General features: G+C 38.1%; 1 protein-coding gene across 16 annotated transcripts in view; it reads right to left on the bottom strand.

The window, feature by feature from the left end:
- The window catches only part of SOX5 (SRY-box transcription factor 5), a 632,328-nt gene that overhangs the window by 93,997 nt on the left and 517,944 nt on the right, over nt 1-20,387 (bottom strand). For 12 of the 16 annotated variants that reach the window (XM_090146153.1, XM_090146149.1, XM_090146142.1 and 9 more), the window contains one exon: nt 2,559-2,682. In XM_090146153.1, the coding sequence (XP_090002279.1) occupies nt 2,559-2,682 (124 nt within the window). The remainder of the gene's footprint in view (nt 1-2,558; nt 2,683-20,387) is intronic. The other 4 variants (XM_090146125.1, XM_031597783.2, XM_090146188.1 and 1 more) reach the window with 1 other exon arrangement.

Raw genomic sequence — 20,387 nt, 5'->3', positions numbered from 1 at the left:
TCTGAGTGCCTCAGATGACCTGCTCCTTAATTTGAGACACAATTCTGGAGAAGTTATTTCTCAAAGGGGCAGGGCACATAATAGTATAAACACCTAGACCCTTTGAAGGTGTTCCCAGCCAAGGGGACACCTTAGTTATCCATCAAGGTACTGAACATCAATAATTATTTATGAAAATACAGGTTATTTGTCATGGCAATTTCCCCTTCCTTTTCCTTCAAACTTTCATCTCTTTTATTGAGAAACACCATCTGAATTTCTCTAAGAACTGATTTTCATGGCTCTTAGTTATTTGTGACTGGAAATGAATTGTCTCATGGAGATTTTTGTTGTACCTGTGTGCAGGTTGCTAATAAACAGTTGCAGTCAAATAAAGATGCAGGTAATGAGATCCTCAGAAGTTCTTATGAAGGCTTTTCTTGCAAAAGTGAACTTTGTGAAAGTTACGTATTTAATGTGCTGAAAACTTGAGCAAATTGATCTCCTCTAAGTTCTCTGATGAACTGCTACACTGGTACCAACTTTAGTTCATTTCAAGCTAGCACAGGTAACTGTACTGAAGTTCAGAGTATAAACAGTATAAACATTTGCTAAATATCCTTGAGACTTAGATCCCAGGGTCTTTTCAAATGGAGATTTAGTCTCCAAAATCACTCAGGTGCTCTAGAAAATGCTATCCAAACCTCTTTGTTTTTCAATCTCCCACATCTTTGCCAAGAGTCCTGATAAACAGAAGGGCAAGCAGAGAAGTGGGAGAAATATGTTTTAATGGCTTGTCAAAAACATTACTTGATGTGAACATGTTATAGTTTTAAGGCACTTCCTTTTTCTTCCCTGCTACCAGCTTTCTAGGTGTAGCTAAATCCGTATATGCTTTTGTTTACACTAAACTGTGAGTGAACAGAAAAATCCTTTGGACTACTTATCACTTCTCCTCAGCTTCTCAGTTAAATTCAGTCAAACATGCCAGGGAATCACCAAACACAGAGCTGCCTTTTTCCACTGGCTTCTGCTCAGTCCTAGACCTTGGCATGCTGTTAATTCCAAGCCTTACTGCCAAGAGCAGCAGCCACTTTGCTCTTTTTTGTTTTTCATTTTCAAGGTTACACAAATACGTGATGTCATATGTACTTCATGGATGTGAGGTACTATATGACAGCCTTACAGTTAATGTACATGCAGTAAAAAGAAGAAAGAAACCAACCTCAACTCCTTCTATTCAAATCAGATTTCTTTAACATGGAAGTGATTCAGTGTGCCAGATAAATCTAACAGGATACTTTCTTGACCATTTCCAGGCCTACAGTTATGGTAGCATCATATTCAGGGCAGCTTTCAGTTAAACATTCTGTAATGTGAATCACTGCTTCTCCCATTTGAGAAAGAATGAGTGTGAAATCACTGGAAGAACTGAATGAGTCTATGCTTTGGCACTGCAGCTGCTGAGGGACATGAAGTGTTTTGAACAGTAATTTTCAGTAGTGGTCCTAGTCTGTAAAACATTAGGAAAAAGCATTGTGGCCAAAGCAACTCAACTTTTTCACTCAAGTGCAGTATCTATAATGTTATGGGAACTGAAAGAAATCTAAAATCACTGGCTAAGTTAGTTAAATAAAGGAATCTTTTTAAGTACTAATTTTATGAAACTCAATTGCTGAGTAACTCAAAACAAATGATACATTTGTGGAGTGGTGAACGATGCAGATGGATACACTGACATGGATATAATAAGGCTAAGCACATATAACAGAGACAGAAAATGGTAGAGCAAGCAAGTCCTAGATAACTTGGTAGGAAAATGGAGTCAGAAGAGTTATAGAAGCACAAAAAACAAGAAAACAAGACTGAAATTAATGCTGTAGCTAAGTCTGTTCATGGAAATGGAGATCCTCAGTTAATCTTTAACTTGCATTTGTTGCCATCTTGCTGACAGGAGCATGAGATTCTATGGAAGGCTTAAACAAAATTTCAAAAAAATATCTGGAGAGCGCAGAGAACAATACAAATCTTTCAAAGATTTTAAAAAAAAAAAGTAGATGCTATATTTTTTTGTGTTAGTCTCCCATAAATATAGTTTGTGCTAGTCCATCAAACTGAAAGGCATATGCTCTCTTTGATCTCTGTGCAGAACCCCTGTTGAGATTAATGTGCATTCTGTGTGAAGAAAGAGACTAGAATAGGCCCTCGGTTCACAAATAGTAAGCAGGCTGCTTCAGGAAAAAACATATTTTCTTACAACAGCGTTGAAATTTATCGGGAACTTTCAAATAGCTTCTCTTCAGATCTATGTACGTGTGTGTGGTCATGAGCATTCACTTGTCAAAAAGATCTGTCAGAAAGAAGGTGCACAAATCTACTTTTCTTGTGAAATGTTTTGCTGTTACACTGAAACATATTTCATCTCTGACAATCTTTTCTCATTCAACACAGACTACTTCTGCATTTTAAACTCATCTGTGCAAGTTGTTGGCTTTGTCCATCAGACTACAGCCTTATACAGGTTGGCATGAAATTGCGCTTTGTACCCACTTCCAGCTAAAAAAGTCTACAGGACTTACTGCATCCCGCTTTGTAGCTGAAACCAGGAGGAAGAAGGAATCCTTGCTGAGCAGCTGCTGCTAGGGTTCGTTGGTCTGGAGGGAATACGGGAATCATTAATGGAGGCAGCTGACCCTGGACCTGCTGAACAGGAGAGGGAAAATCAAACACGGAATTTTTTCAGGGGCAAAATATCTCCTTATGTGTTTTCTCTCACTTCTTTTCTGAGAGGTCAGATTTGGATACGCTCTTCCATAATGGGGTATTCCAATGCATCAACTATTCAAATTCATCTTAATTATCAAAGCACTTCATATGAATCGCATCAATCCAAAACAAATCAAAAGATTCCACTGACGCATACCTACATCCCAATTAATTACTGCCCCCACACTCCACAATAATTCCATTCTCTTTGACTGCAAAGTGGCCTTTTCTTCTTTTTTTATTGTATTATGTAACAATCTTTGTCTCAAATAGTAGTTTTCGTCCTGACTGAGTCCAAACGCAAACATCCAAGCACATAGGTAAAAGTATGTGAAAAACTAATGTACAGCACTGTCTTTACTTCTTTTTTTGCCCATATGTGCACTCACAGGTATGTGCAAAAAGATAAAATCTCAGATGGTAAGAAAAAAAGTGGAGACTTTATTCACAAACACAACGCAGCTATGTCTGAAGTGTTAGCTGTTCAACTTTGCACAGCAACTGTACACAACCATGTAAGCCAGGAAATGGAAAATATTATGTTGTAAGTGGATACTGCAGGGGACTTAAGACATGCAGAAATTAGTCATCAAAACTGGAAGTATGCCATAGCACGGCATCTAATATTATTGCTGTTACCAAATTTTGCAGGGGTTTTAACTAGCAGAACTGGACATTGTCTTTGTATTTCACACAGATGAGAAACACAAGGTTTGCTAGATGAAACTGTTAAATGGCTGGTTTTCATTTCTTTTTAAAAACAATACAACTTTTCTGGAGATCAGTCAGCAGAGAATTACTCATTTTTAAGAGAGGTCAGCTTAGATTTGCAATGGCACTGTGAATCTGAGACACTAGAGGTATAGATCCATTATCAAACACTAAAACGTAGTTTGCGGTTGGTTGCCTTAACAAACAAAATTAGGGTATTGATAGACAAGTAGTTTTAGAGGCAGGTATTATTCCCTTCATTATTGTTTGCATAGCAGAACTAGCTCCTTGGATACCACAGTTCAGATTAGAGCATCTTAACTTAATTTTATTTTAATCCAATGTCTTGAAGATTGAGGAGATGTCTCACTTCAGCCAATATTGCTACAAAGAGGAAAAGTGATAAGAAATTTGGGATAGTAACCTCTTATTTTATTGCAGGACCTGTCAACGCCTATGTGTGTGCTGCCTGCATCCTTATGGTCTGAAGCAATTTGCAAAGATGGACTTCAAGAGCACTGTTGATGGAAATATTTGCAATGGGAGATAAAGATTGGGACCAAAGCTAGAGTAGATGCAGCTCCGCACACTGAACTTAATCCATTTTTTGTTTCTTCCATGTTCTTCTTTCTATTCTCATCCTGTTGACTAGAAGGCACATGCACTTTAACTGTATTGCAGAAGATAAAAAACATACAAAATATGATTTCTTCTCTATAAACACTGTTACCCTAGAACTAACTGTTCAATGTCTGCTTTTTCTTCTTTTCTTTTCCTGTTTGAGATTTTTTTTTTTTTTTTTTTTTTTTAAGACGAAGACAAAGTAACTGTATTCCTTTAGAACAAAAATGAACAGCCGTGTGGAATTTTTGCATAGTACTCTTCTTCGGCAAAAAGCCACAGAACTTTTTTTTAAATGGTTTCCAAGGATGAAAGTGACTTTGCCAAGCAAAGAAGCTTCAAAACAGGACTCAAAAACACTAATAGAAAGACAGATGGTTCTACTAAGAGCTTTGCTGCCAAAAAAAATGTTAAAAAAAGTGAAAAAAAATGAAATGATGTTATTGAAGCTGACTGCAAAGTTCTCTGATGACTGCAAATACTCTTGTCCCACTGCAAGTGTTAACTCTGCCTCCAGGGCTAATATAACTAAAGCACCACACACACACAAATTGTCATTGCCAAGCCCACAATGTAGCACAAGTCTGCGCTTGATTCCAAGTGACTGCCAAACACACGAACAAAACACCACGCTGAAAAATTCCCATTTAGGAAAACATTTACCAGAAAAAAATGCCCTTTCTTCTTAAATTGACTGTTGCACTTTCATTTTTTTCAAATCACTGCTCCCCTTTCTCTCTCCATAGAGCCTTCAGACCCACTAATTTCAATAACACAACCCCAGTTGTGTTAAGGAGGTAAGAACTATAGAGTGATGAGGATGGTTTGCATGGATACAGAAATAACGCAGTCAAAACAATACGATTTTCATTCCAGGATGGAATGTATGTAGCACCACTCGAACAGCTACACTTCATTTTCTCCCAAATACAAATAAGTGCAATTATTATTTTATTTTAATCTGATTACCTGACACAATGCAATACAAATTACTCCTATTTTTATGGCTTATTTAACTACCACATTTTAACTTTGGTATGTTTATTATTATTACCTAGAATTGCTAGGATACAACTGTTTCAAGTGGCACAGGATACAGGCCCTCCTTCTGTGTTTTATGCAAAAGGTATTTTCCTTTCTTTTATTTTTAGCTATTACTGTGTCACCTATCACATCTATCACAAACGATTTATTTATTTATTTATTTTGCTACGTAGTTTACATACTTGCCAAAGTTTTCCTAATAGTAACTTCTTCATTTTTAATTTCAATGCAATAAATTATTAACTAGAGCTACTTTGGGCCCTTTTGGTTTGTTCTACTAATGGACATATATATGTAGACAAAATACATCTGAAGCAATCTAAAAATGCACAGAGTTGTCAGGACTCTCCACTTGCAAGTCTCTCTGCATGATTATCTATCCTGAGTTGTAATTTCCTGAAGGTAAAGATTCTAATTTAAATCCTCACAATAGATTCAATAGATTTAATGAGCTACAATCTCACCTCATAACTTCTTACCTACTTTATAATGTTAGACTGGATAATACAGATACTATCTTCCCAGGGGCTGTTTTTTCACTACACATATTATTGTCATGATGTCAACTGATCACACAGTGCCCTGCTCTTACTTTCAATTTGAATGTCAACACCACATATCAGATTAACCAGAAGTACTCTTGTACTGCACAACAAACTGTAGAGGCATGCTATGCAAAGAAAAGGAATCTGACATATACAAAATAACAAAGAAATAAGCAGAATGTTATGAGAGCTGTAGCACTCTATACAATCAGTTCACTGCTCAAGGAATTTGTACTTCCATTCATGTATCTCTGACAAATAATTTGGGGCAAGAAGGAAGCCCATGATGAAAGGAAGGAAGTAACACCATATCACTTGATATTTAGCTTATGAGAAATTCTTCCCTTAAGGAAGAGGATAAACAACAGTTCAAACAGGCCAAGAAAGCAAAGCTTCTCTTAATCCCAAGGAGTACATTTAATCATCTTTTGTAATGGCAAAGTATTTTAGGAATAGCCGAAATTGCAACTAAGTTTTATCTGGAGTCCAAACCAAAATCAGGGACTCTTCATTCTTGTCACTAAAATGACACAAAGGAGAGTAGTCCCAAAAAACTTAACAATGAAGATCAGTGTGAGCAGGTGACATACCACTGATGTACTGTGCAAGTGGGAAACTTAGGCATCCAGAGCTGCCTGTAGAGATTTTCAGCTTGGGGAGGTGCCTCTCCAAGTCTCTTCTTGTTTCTGCATCCTTGAAAATTTGACATTAAATGATTTATCCTTATCAAAAGTAATTTGCTGTTAATCTTAAAATAGAACCAAGATGGGGAAGCGTAAGCCAACATCCCTACAGATCTGTATACTTCCTTTGTGACCTGACCATAACAAATGCAGTTACACAAAGAAGTGCATTCAGTGTAGCTAAGGCGGGATTCCCAACATTCCTAGATTCATTATAAGTGTAACTAACACTTCTGCTTAAATTGTGGTCTCCTACCTACTCCTAGGAACATACTATGGTTACCACAGCTACCTAAGCACTAAGATTTTAAGTTACCCCTACTGTTTGCTACTAGCTCCTGCTGTGACTTGTGTAAATTGAGATTGCAAACAATTGAATTGCAGTTCTACTCCATTTTCTGTAAAATGGCACTATATAAATAGCTACAAATACAAAAGAAAAGTTAAGGAAATATGTAGGTTGCAAAGGTAAGCATTGAAAGCTTATGAAATCTCAGAAACAGGATAACACGTATAATCTTATTTTGGCCCTTGATGCCCATGCATCTTGACACAGTCTTTAATTAAGAGTTCAGAGTTTTCCCCCTCACATGATTCTTGCTTAATCCAGCAGGCTCATAATATTTCTCAAGTAATACAAACCCACACTTCCAACAAGCACAAGCCCCTAGCATATTTGCTATTATTTTTAGTTATTTTATTCTCATGCATGTATACTAGTTTCATTTCTGCTGTTGCTCATTAAATGTTTATTAGCATAAACTTTCATGTAAGTTTTCCTCTCTCCAAAGTAAGTATTTCATTACATTTTCTGGCATCCATGTATAACACTTCACGATGAGGGGTGAATGCTGATCTTCCACCCACCTCTAGTACTTCAGAAGCAGTTCTATCAATTTCAGTGAGACTGGTGACGAAGGAACAAATTACTCAGTGTGAAATAAGACGGCAGCAAAAAGCAACACTCCCTTCCCTGCGAACTGACAGAACTCCGAGCAGTTCTCTATCTTTGAGCTGTTTAAAGGATGCCCTTCAGGAGCTGTATGAGCATCTTTACTGAAATGATCTCCTACATGGCTTCTCAAGTAGAAGTGTGGCTAATTTTTATTTTCCGTGGAGTTAATGTCAACTGCTCAAAGACGTTTGAGTTTTACATTTCTAGAACCGTGGATGTGCTTGAATGATTCTTTTAACTTTCAACTGTTGTTTGAGTAGCTTCTTGCCCACGACTCGTTTAGAAGTACCTCTTCTGCTTTGTGTATAAGAATGTAACGTACTTTTGCCATGCAATGACATAAATATGTCCTTCAAAAATGACATGTTTAATTGCATCACTCCCCCTTCCTCCAGAAACACTTGGCTCCTGGTGGTACACACTCTGCTGAGGGATTGGATTCCTCAATTAGCACATGTGTTGGCCACTTCTTTCTCTCTCACCCACCCCTCCCCACATCTATCTTAAGGGAAGTAAAAATATATGTCCTCATATAACTACAATCTGCTATTTTCCCTTACAGTGACGTTTAAAATAAGAAAAGAAAATGTTGTTCTCATTCTCTATATCAGTTCCTTAAATTGACACTAGCATGTCCTAAATTTATACAGCAAGGAGATGTGCCTAGCCAGGTAATACAGGGATCACCTTCCCAGTAAGTTTGAGGTGGCTTTTTATGGGGTGCTTGGAGAATGCTTAAGAAGCAAAAACGGAAGATGCATGCCAAGGAAAAGAGATGCAGAGGAGACAGACAGCACACTCGTCCTACCCCCTGCTCTGAAGACCAAATGCTTTGCCTTCACTGCTGAGCTCACTGAACTGCCAGACGTAGTGGTAGAGCGGTTCTGACACAGGGTTTTTTGACTGATGTTTCTTCTTGATCTCTACCTGAGATTTTTTCTGCAGTAGATTATATCAGCCCTATATTACTCTTCCCTTTACTGTGCAAGAGGCTCACACAATTAACAGCAGTATGTATCAAAATTCATCCTTCCTGAACACACCAGAAAATTCCACAGTAGTAACTCACTGCTCACAGCTGTGTATAAACAGTGGTACCTATCACAGAAAAGGATGCCCTCATACTGGCAATCTTTTAAGAAGAATAAGAAAGGTTACTTAGGCAGAGAAAAAACAACTACAACAACAACAACAACAACAAAGATACATTACTTTAACTCCACTAGCACAGGAAAGCCTTATTTAGAATTATAGTCTAGAAAAACTTACTTATTAGCTTGCTGTAATACAGAGACAATCCCTAACAAGTTAATAGCTGGTATGTATGCTCCTTGCCTTGCAGAAAACACCAGGAACAAATCTGAGGAAAACTCAACTGCAGCTTGGAGAACTGTATGAACATTTTTTCATATTATTACAAAGCAAGGCTTTTCCAGGCTGGAAGCTTTCTGTCTTCGCTCAGTCTTGCAAGATAATCCAGGTGTCACTACCAGCACGTGTCTCAAATTTATCTCATCATAAAGTCTTTAAGTATTACCAAATTGAACACACGCTTAGCCTTTTAAACTAAGTGCAGAGAAGTGTCTTAAGCTGCCAAATAATACAGACGGTAGCTGTTTTCATGTCAATAACATGCTTCTGAAGGCTCTCCTGCTCTACCACATACTACAGAACAAAATGCACTGGTGAGAAACAAACACTTTCAGCAGCACTTGGAAGGGTATGAGTCAAAAGGACATTTCGCATTACGGAACATCTCTTGGATGGGACTTCTAAGGGGAAAAAAAGCAGTATTATTCATTTGTGTAACTAAAATAACTTTAGAACACTTCTTTTATATTTGATTTATTACAGAAAAAGCATGCAGAGGTGGGGAAAGCAATAACATGAGTTTTGCCCATTGAGGATGATGTACAATGAGGAGTACTCTGGTTTATGCCACTTAGCATGGAAGTTATTCACACAGCAATTCTGCCATGAAGGCATTTGCACAAACAGCCCAACTGAAAAAGGAAGAGGCCGACTGAAAGAAAAAGAACAAAAACTGAAATTCACTCCAGTATTTTTTAAAGACAAATGTCTAAGAGTTCATGCAAAAATGGCTGCTGCAGGCTCAGCAACAATCCATTAATTGGGGTCCTACAGAAACAGAACTTTAAGGGCAAGCTACTATAATTCAGGTGGCAGCTACGCTGGAAGACTGAAGACCACTCTCTAAAGAACCCTTTCTAATCAAAGATAGTTGCAGCTCAGGAGCAAAACTCAGAATAATCTACTCCTTCTTTTGTTTGATTTCTTTTTTTTTTTTTTTTTAAGAGAAAAAAGATCCACTGTTAGGTTGATTGAACCATATGTTCCATGGTGAGAGTAATGTCAGCAGAGGACAGAAAATTAGGTTTAGAAGTAAGCTGACCAATGTCTGGGCCAGTTCACATAAATACTATGTTTCTTATGTCACAGCCTCTAAGTACGCAGTCATCTTGTATAGTACCTTTCCTAGACAGGCAAGGACTACAGCTGCCACCAACCTGTGACTGTCACAACTAATGATTTACATGACATATTGTACTCAGCGTATTTGCTGGCTAATAGCAACTTGCTCCCAAATGTCACTGCTATGTACCAAGAGTTATCTGCAAAGTCACACCCTTCAAAATGAAAAGCCTATGAACTTACATTAATTACTGATGCCGCCTCACAGCATATGATGGAGCATACCGTTCCCAGATGCTTGTTTAATGCTTTTCCCAATGAGCTCAGGACCAGAGCTGATCGCTGTAGCAGTAAGCTATTCAGCGAAACATTTGTCAGTGAAAAGAAAACAGGTGTGAGATTTCCTGATGTGTTTTAAAAGACAGCATGAAGGATAATTTCTTGAGCTGCACATGTGGACTGTTTTTTACAGTTAGCTGATCTGTTATATATTAGTGCCATTATTCAAATTATAAAGAACTCTTTTTTTTTTTTTTTTTTTCACATGCAATAAAGAATCAGAGACGAAAATAAGTCTGCTTCCCTTACCGTTTTTCATATCAGCATTCCAGAAGTTACCTGTATATATTTTCCTCCTGATTTTTCACATTCTGTTTAAAGAGAATAAAGTGGCTGCGTTCTCTGAGTTTGTGCTAACCCATCTCTCTCTCTCTCTCTCCCCCCAAAATTACTTTGGTATATACAGTGCTCATGTTTTACCAGATAAAAATTCTTTCTGCAACATTATCAAAGACTGCCATCAAAAGAACTCTGGAAGGAAAGTCCAATATTAACTACAGCTGCAGAAGAAGAGGGAGAAGCAAATAGAACAGTTTGTGTCAGCTCAGTGTTACGTAGGAGTTCTTTCTTTTTTCAGGCTGTTGGAAATGGAGTGACAAGTATGACAGAAAGAAGAAGTGTGCAGGATCTAGAGGATTTTTCTGGTAAGAGCAGATTTTTTTTAATGTATACATGGTTACTTTGCAAATCTTAACATTATTAACCAATGCATACACTATGAGAACAAGAAAGAAAGGGAAGCACAGCACAGCACTAGTGCGTGGGAAGTAGGAACGGGGCAGGAAAGGAATAAGAATCATCCATAACCGCCTTTCCAATAACTTCTGTGAAGTTGATGGATTTGGGCACAGAAATAAATTGTAGAATTACACCTCATGATGGGCAGCAATCCTTCCTCCCCCTTGACAGATAAATCCTGCTAGCTAGGAGGAATGCCCCACCCTGCTCTCCGCAGTGCTTTCGAGGTGCCTTTGGATTCATTCTGACACCAGAGGTACTCCTGTGAATTTTTTCACGCAAAGGATGCCAACAGGACCAATTTCACTGTATTCTCACAAAACGTTTGGCTATAAAGCTGCCCAAGGCTGTTTCCAGGTTAGGAAAGAAACATTTATTCTATTTGTAGTTCCTGCTCTTAGCCTGAACTAGTGCAGCTGTTGGGGTGTGAGCTCCACTCCCTGCAATGGGCCACTTCATTGATTAAGCGTTGGCTCTTGCAGAATCAGAAACAGAATTATATTTAATGTATTGCTGAATTCAAAAATTTCATTAGTGTCTTTTCCCCGGAAGATGAAGAAATGGATGGCAAGAGCAAGCCTGATGCCACTGTACAGGACTAACTGGTATTTTTTCTCATGTGAGGTTGTTCAGATGCATCTTTACACTCTTTCCTTTACCTGCTGTTGATTTTTCAATATCTGAGTATTAAAATCCAAGTAAAAATCATTTTTATGTATAACTTGCAGTAATATTTTTTAATCTCTGAAATAGAACAGATCTAATATGAAAACCACTGGCTTTAAAATTGTGTGCAGATGAAGGCAAGTGCCATGACCTCATTTTTGACACAATGGTAAAATCCAAATTCATGAACAGATCAATATCTAAGGCCTAAACCACTTAATAGTGAACTGCCTTCATTAAAGAACTCATTATTTTATTAATGACCCAGGCCACTCCTGCAAAAAAGCTGTGAATCAAAAGCAGTAATCATCTCATGGTTCAAACACAGCTTAATGGAATGAGGGACTATAAAGTGTGTGAGGACAAAACAGGAAGTTGGTGGGTGTGCTGTGGTACTTCCCTGGAATGGAGAGGACTTAAATGGCCAGCCCATCTCTCACCCTGGTCTTTCTTCATCCCTGCCATGACAAACAGCAAGCAATAGCTCTCTACAGCTTTCTCCCTCTAGGGATGCTCCCCCTGTAATGCTCTTGCAACACAGAATTGACACTATATGGTCTTCTATTTCAGCTCTTTCATTTCCTCCCATTATAAGCCATGACACACTTCTTGTACTTATTCTACATATAATTACAGTGAAATATTTAAGTCACATCAAATAATATAAAACAATTCTACTTTCATAATTCTGAGTGCAGAAATCTTGCTTACTTAAATTAGCTGGCTCAGAAGACAAGGAGATAACCACAACTCTGCCTTCTAACAGCTATTTCTTTGGTTGTGGGGTTTCTGTGTCAATTTCCTTAATATGATTGAAGGTAATATTACTATACAGAGAGGAAGAGGTATTCTTTCAAATAAAATCTTCAGATTTCACAAAATATTTTTCACTCATTACCTCTTTGACAAGTGGAATGTCATTAATTATAGCGTACATAACAATTTTAATGCGTAGGCAGTGGGCAAGAAATGGGTTATTTAATATCATGTAGTGGGCAGAAATTCAAAAACCATTCAGTTCCTGAATGGTGCAGTGGTATAAATAAACACAAAAGTCTTATCAAAGTCATTTACTTAAAGTCATACTATGTAGAGAGAAAAAATGCATATAAAGTAAACAGGAAGTATATTCCACATGTTAAGTCTGTACACTCTTTGTTTCTTTAAGTTGAAAGATTGAGGGACACAGTTAATAAAATAGTATACAATCTAATGTACAATCTAATATTGTAAAGGGAAAGAAATATTCCTCATGGCCTGATCAGTGTAGTCTTTGGCAGAAACAGGTCTGTTCAGAAAATCTTACACTTAAATCCACTGATTAAACCCTTTCAATGTGTTCTCTTTTTTCCTTTTTTTTTTTTTTTTTTTTATTATTACTAAATCACATACATGTTTCAATGTATGGCCGGTCTCCAGTGACCTCAGCTTCTGAGCACTAGTTGCTACAACAACTCAATGTATTTCTTTCTTAAAGAGGATATTTTACTATCATTATTATTTTCTATTGAATTTTACTGCTTTCTACGTGATCTTATGAACTCCTGCACTTAAATAAGATGGACAAATGGCCAAGAAAACTAATACCAAATGTTAGTAGAAATCTCTGTGGAAAATACTTTTCTAGTGTTGGATAGCTGCTAATCACTGCCCAGGGACATGCACAATAAAGACCTGTTTTCAATCTTTCAGCTGTTTGGACTTGTTTCTGACTGTCCCTTTTGCCAGTGGAATTGTTCTTTAATAGAGTTTCGTTTCACCATCACGTTCAATTTTAAAGGTAAAAAGGATTCAAGATGCAGAAGAAAGAGCATTTAAATATATACATAGTCTCTCTCGTTCATGTCTCAATGCTTCTTTTTTTCCTCATTACCAAAATACTCATGCAAAAATGTTTTTCAGAAGTTTTGAGAGCATTTTTAATAGGTCTGAAGACAGTCTCTCATCTTGGGCCTGCAGCTTTGTGACAGGAATCTAAGTTCAAGTACAATTAACTGTAGATACAGCGATAAGAGTATAGATATCTGACCATCCCATTTTTGTGCACAGCCAGGTAGTCAGCTATCCAAATCCTGCAGTTTGTTACCACACTAAATCACCAGTACAAAAGCTGTGATCGACTGCTTTTTTTGTGTTTTTTTTTTTGTGTTTTTTTTTTAGCTGTCTCCTTCAGTTCCTCTTTACCTTCCTCCTCCACCTTTAATATTTGAAGTATGAGGAAAAAACAACATGAAGCAAAAAAGAAAAGATTAGGCACACATGTTTTTTTGGCATTTCTAGATAAGGACTGTGCAGTGGAGAAGAAAATCGTCTACCCCACAAGAGCACCTATCACCATAAATCAATTTTTAATATTACTGGTAGATTATAACAATCAGATAAACACTTGCTGCCTGCCTTCCTTGCATGTTGCTCTTTGAACTGGTTTGGCCCAAGATTTAGTTAGGTGTGGGAGTCCAACCAACCTTGCAACTCCCAGACAATATCTGATTGGTATGTAGCAGGGAAGAACATAACAGCATTCACAGAGCAGAATACACGCATAATATATGAAGTGCAGGATCTCACAAAACAGGGAAAAGTACAACATAATGAAAATAAATAATCTTTGTGCATTTTCTTCCTAGTCTGAAGTAGTTCTTGAATGCACAGTAGTTTTTTTTTTTTCTGGCTTGCCTTCAAATATACACATCCATACTGCTAGTTCAATTTTTAAGCCACTGTAGGTATTACAGGACAATTTACATGTGATTTGCTTTTTTTTTTTTTTTTTTTTTTTTTTTGAGCCTGTGGTTTTGGTAAGTCTTCCAAACCTAATGACTGTTCTTTTGGCCAGCAACATAAATGCTGTAATCACACAATTATTGTGCTGGGAACAGTTTAATTCAGCATTTTGTTCTCAACCACAGAACAATTACTCAACAATTTTGGTTAACCATACTAGCTCACTGCCTGGAGAGGAAGCAGAATATTCACAACATCTATTGTCTTACATAAAGGCAGTTAGTAGATTCATATCTATTACAACTTTCCAGCATCAGTTCGCTCTTTGAGGTTCTTCCACATACTCCCAGTTAATGAAAATAAATTACTAGCGGCACAATTTATTAGCTTATTCATCTCTATCTGTTGAATGCTTTTAATTGTGCATTTGCATACTAAAGAGAAGGGTAGAAGTACTGTGTCTGGGAAAGCAGGATATAACAGTACTGTAAAAAGCTTCAAAAATACTAGACCTGTGTTACCCATCTTTAAGCATAAATCATGGTCATTCTGAAGTTAACTTCCATCCACTCCTGCTTAGCAATAAAAGGAATTTGATAAATTGATTTATTCTTAATCTTGTCTATTCTGAAACAGTATTGGCTATAAATTATTCCTGAGTTCCCTTTAAGCACTACTCAAGAAAAAGAATAAAGTTTTAGTCCAGAACACAGTTTCTGGAGCTGGACATTAGGTGCAACTAGAAATCACAGGCTTTCTGTTCAGGTTCACTGATGCAAACTGGCAGTATTATTTCATACTAGCATGGGACAGGCAGAGGTCCAAGAGAACTGTGGAACCTGATGAGCCCCATGGTTCAGATCATGTCCCTGGGAGCATTTGATGCCACAGAATTGAGTTGAAGCGCAGGAAAAGCCTCTGAATAGTCTTTACTTGCTCATGGACATGACTAAGATATCAAGATTTATTTGAAATCTCCATTATTTGTGTAAACATTTACCACAAGTGGGCATTTAAAAAAATATATATATAGATATAATTAGGCACTAATACTTGATATGCTTTGGGTGGTAGACCTGACTTGCAATAAAGAAAATGAAAACTCTGACCCTCCAATAAGAACAGATTTAAGTTAGTTAACTGTCAACTTCCTTATAAATTTTCTTTTCCAAATATAAGTTCTGGAAGCATTTTACCTAGGAAAACAAAAACATTTTAATAATGTCTCTTCCGTTTTTGTTTGTGTTTCCTCTTGCCAGTCACAGGGAATATTTTCACTCAGAGCTGTGAATCTGAAAAGTACAACCCTGGCAGTGCTGCTGAACAAGTAAAATTAAACTAATTAAACAAAGCTGACTCAATAAACTTAATTTGATACAAAGAGGGATGAAGGAGGAAACCAGCAATAAACATGATGAAAACATATTTTTATTCATTTATTTATTTATGCATTTAGCTTTTAAGTAGTATTCTACTCAGGAAAGGGACTTTCTAATAAGAATTATTCCCTTAAGGGCAAAACCTGTAGAGGTTCTTTTTTGTGACAGTGGTGAGGTGCTGGAACAGGCTGGATGCCCCGTCCCTGGAGGTGTTCAAGGCCAGGTTGGATGGGGTCCTAGGCAGCCTGGTTTAGTATTAAATGTGGAAGTTGGTGGCCCAGCCTGCAGCAGGGAGTTGGAGTTTGATGATCCCTGAGGTCCCTTCCAACACAAGCCATTCTATGATTCCGTGATTCTATGATGAAACTTTGTGTTGAAGTTAATACAAATTAATCCCAATGGTATACGGCAGAAATAACTTTAAAAAGATAACATTAATTACTTTTCTTTTTTTAAAGTGCACAGCCAGGGATCTATGGAGTAGAATACAGGCTTGAATGCCATACTCAGTTTGATAGTGAGCTGTGATACCACTTTTTGCTCCATTTATGACATTAATAGTAAATCTTTTGCATGAAGGCATGTTTCAGCACACATCAGGAAAGGTCTTCTCCTCCGGCTAACCTTGGGTTTAAGAGTTCTCTTCTGAGATGTGGGAGAGACAATGTGAACTGCATTAAGGAAACAGAAGCCCTGCTCCAGTTCTTTCCAGTTCTTGGGAAACTGCTAAGCTTTCATGAGGCTACTGCACAAAAAAAGCAAGGACTACTCTGCTGCATGTTAGAAAGGGAGAGCTGCGTTTATGATGCTGCAATGTGATTCAGGCACCATGTCTGCTGGATGAGCCTTTCAGGTGGTGCTGACATTGCTCTGCCTTAGTTCTGTAGTGGGATGAGCCTCATGCAGGCACTAAGAGTTTAGGCATTTACACTGGAGCAGTTCCAGTGCAGATGCAGAAGCAAACTACAGCAAACTTTTAGACCAAACCATCAGGTGCTGTGAAAGTTTAGATGCCCTCAAAGCTTCAGACCATGTATTTGAACGAAGGCTCCTCTAAGGTCTCTCTGAATAGTGGCTGGATGTGCATATGAACTCGGAAAGCTCTTGCATACTTCAGTTTAGATGTTCCCAAAGGCTAAGTCTCCTGTTATCAGAAAGCAAATCCTCCTTTTTTGGACCAGCAAATCTGACCTGGTCTGGTCAGATAAGTCATCCAGATAAGAACTCTACCGAGAATGACTTTAGCAAACAACTGTGCAAGTGCGTTGGTCCTAGTAGCACTCTCAATATTCTCTGCAAGTAAAAAGCCAACAGTGCTATAACAACACGTTGCTTATGTATGTGCAGGGACATCATTAATGAAAAACAGCTGCATTCCTGCAACCAAATAGGTTTGATAAAACAATCATGGGGCTCCTTGGCATCCAAGGGAATGATTTAGGATGTGAACTGCTGGCTGAGTGGCCTTGAAACCTGCTATGTTTTCATGATCATATTAGTAACATTTTAATTTCCCATAACAAATGATTAATTACAAATAGTCTAACGTGATACAGCAAATGAAAATCTATCTAAAGTCTTTGGACATGATACCTTTCCCTAAAAAGAAAAGGATTATTTTAGAAATTTGAAATGAGAATATTTTGCCAGTGAGTTTCTTCATTAAAATGTGATCCATCCTGAACACATCAGGTCCCTTTAAGACTAAAAGTCAGGGCTGTGTGCTCTGAGCCCTTTCATCAAGATGACTCATTCATTCATGGGAAGCGTGGATTGTATGGCTGGCTTATGGTAGCACTCTAAATTAGTACTCACACAATGGAGAGCTTATACAATTGCAGTAGTCCATATCCAGTAAAATTGCCTTAGAGCCCTGAATAATGGGCCTTGCTAAGTCCCTAAGAGTTCTGTAAGACCCTCTAAACAGCTGCATACAGCACATGACCTGTGCCATCTTTACAATGCCTGCTAACCATGAAAGGAAGCTTTGGGAACTATTTCCTCTGCACCTCACCATTGGACAGCATCAATCCCTTTGCTTTTTAAAGAACAAGGGGATTTTTTTTCCCCCTTCATTCTTTCTTACTCTTTTTTCTCTTTTTTTTCTTTCCAGTCAGCTCTCTGCTGATCATCCCTCCCATTTTAGCCTCTGCCCCGGAATGCTCTGGACAATAGTACTGATTCCATCTGTGCTCTCCATTAAAGCCCTGGTAATCCTCCCTGGAACAGCTGGACGTTCCGACTCGGTGCGCAGCCACTTCTGGAGTCACCGGCTGCCATTACTTGCAGGCTGGGTGTCTGTAAGTCCTCTGCCTGCAGATGCTGTCCTGGGATCTCTTGGGGCTGCAAGGCAGTGTCCCAAAACACCAAACCTAACAGTACGCTGATCCAGACCCAGACTCAGACTACGACGCTATGCTGAGTCATGTCGGTGCCAAGCAGCATTCCAAAGGCATTTTTTAGACAAATGATAATATTAATGACAAGATTCAAACTCCCGCTGTGTCACTCAGTAATCATGAAGAAACATCTTCAATTAATCAAATGGTTTACTTTAATGCTGGACGCCTACATTTCGCTCAGAAGCCTGCCTGAAGAACTGCTGTGGTTTGGCACTCTCCCGGAACGGCATATATTGCAGAGAATGATCTGACAGCACCTGCCACAGCCTGAAATGACAGAGTGAAAGGTAGGGCCAGCAGAGCACACCCACAAGTTGAACAGGCTGCGTATTTTGTTTTTTCCAGGGACTTGCCTTTCCTCAACCACTGGAATGAATCTCCTTTACATCTCACTTCAAACCAGAAATACATACTCAGAAGAAAAGTAAGATGAAGTCTTTTACAAGAAGTCTATGCTGATATTCTAACAAAAGCCAACAGTGGGTCCTGCGGATCTAAGCACACCTAATGCTTTGCAATGTGAGTGTATGTTTGTCTGTATACACACGTGCATCATCTGCGCCCATGAAGAACTATAAACACAGTAGACGTGAGTGCACACGTCTCACACAGCACACAAGCAAGTGAGGGAAGCTATCTATACATCTCATTTCTGGTATTTATTTTAAAATGTAAATGTGTGTGTATATGCACGTGTACTGATATTTACACATATATATATACACACAGTACCCACGAAACATATGCCCCACACCCAGGAGTCCACACACATATGCAAGCATATAGGCATGCACCACACAAGAGATGGTGATACCCCAGGGAAAATTAAAATAGAATGTAAACAGTATTTATCACCACCTCTGATAGCTTCACTTGCACTATACACTCTCTCCTGCCTGAGCAGGGACAGAACTGTACAACCCCCATCTCTGAGAAACACATTTTCTCTGCAGACAGACATTTGCCTTTTCCCTCTCAACTTTCCTGACTGCATTATAGAGATGTATATCCACACTCAGTCCTAGCACAGAGGGAATTCTGAGGTTCAGTGTTTTGTAACCCTGGGAGGACAACATAATTTTTAATATATATATATATATATTTTATGAACAGGAGAGGATTCAGAGTTTCCTAATGTGACCCACAACACCTACATGAAGCCATGAAGCTACTGAAGACTCCAATTACAACCTTATTCACAGAAAAGCTATCTCAGGTGTGTTTTGTAGCTTTATTGGAAAGACATGAAGCACATTCACAGGGAGAGGGACTCAAAAATATATACCAACGTTTCTTCTAAAATGCTCGAAAACATACTTAAACTGCTGTGTTATTTTTTGATGTTTTGTTGTGTTTTTTTTTTTTCTAATACACAACTTTCATGCAATATTTTACAATATATGTTAGCGTAAACCTTTTAGTGCTATCAGCTGAGAATAACTTATAACACACAGGTGGCAGGTAGCAGTCCTCTCCTAAACATACTATTTAACAAGCCCTCCCTACTGTTCCAGTCTTCTGCTTATTCCTTTCTCACAAACACGAATGAGAACACAGATAGGCTGTCCACAGTTCAGACCAACTTTTCTGCTATAAACCCAAGAATTCAAAGCACGTGACTCAAAGCACAGATAAATGCTTACATCAGACACTTTCTAACTGGTTCCCTCATCTCACAAGAGGTCATTTATTCTCCGAAGTCTTCTGAAGTGGTCAGCTGCCAGAGAGCATACTTCAGGCTGACTTACAGATTTGGCCAAGATCTTCTTCTGATATGAGACTTAGAAATGAGACTTAGAAATAGGTGCTAATCATACTTCGGAAGTACTTCCAGGCCTCCTTTATGCCATATTGCTGTGTCCTAGAAACTTCAAATGAGGTTTATCTGGAAGATCTTGGCAAGATCTAACACAAGGAAAGGCATGTTTGGAAAGCTACTCTCAGGTGCATTAAGAACATCAGAATAGTTTGTTGGGCTCCAGAAAATTTCAAAGAGTGCCAAATATCTGAGGAGCTAAGTTGTTATTTAAAAAAAAAATTTAAAAAAAGAAAAAAAGAAAAAAAAAGTGTTTTCTCATAATTTTCCTTGAGGAAACTGCCTTAAAAAATATAAACAATTTCGTAAGATTTTTATCACAGCATTTTTGCTGGATGAAGCTTTCCTTGATTGCTAACAAGTTGATTTTATTCTCATCTCTCCATATCAGCTGCTGTAGATTTTCCCCATTTCATCAGACATAAAAGCACCCAATAAAATAACCTGCAACCTCTTATTTTTTTTCACAGCCACAGGTCAGACGTACACCAGTACTAACATTACCTCCAGAAATTCCCATTTAGACACCTCCTTCCCCCTTCAGTGAATTCCACAACTGTTTTGTTTTGTTTTGTTCTTAATTATA

The sequence above is a fragment of the Phasianus colchicus genome, chromosome 1, assembly GCF_987193195.1.
Source record: "Phasianus colchicus chromosome 1, bPhaCol1.hap1.1, whole genome shotgun sequence".
NCBI lineage: Eukaryota > Metazoa > Chordata > Aves > Galliformes > Phasianidae > Phasianus > Phasianus colchicus.
The sequence above is the reverse complement of the archived record's forward strand: the minus strand, read 5'-3'. Positions and strand labels throughout refer to the sequence as shown.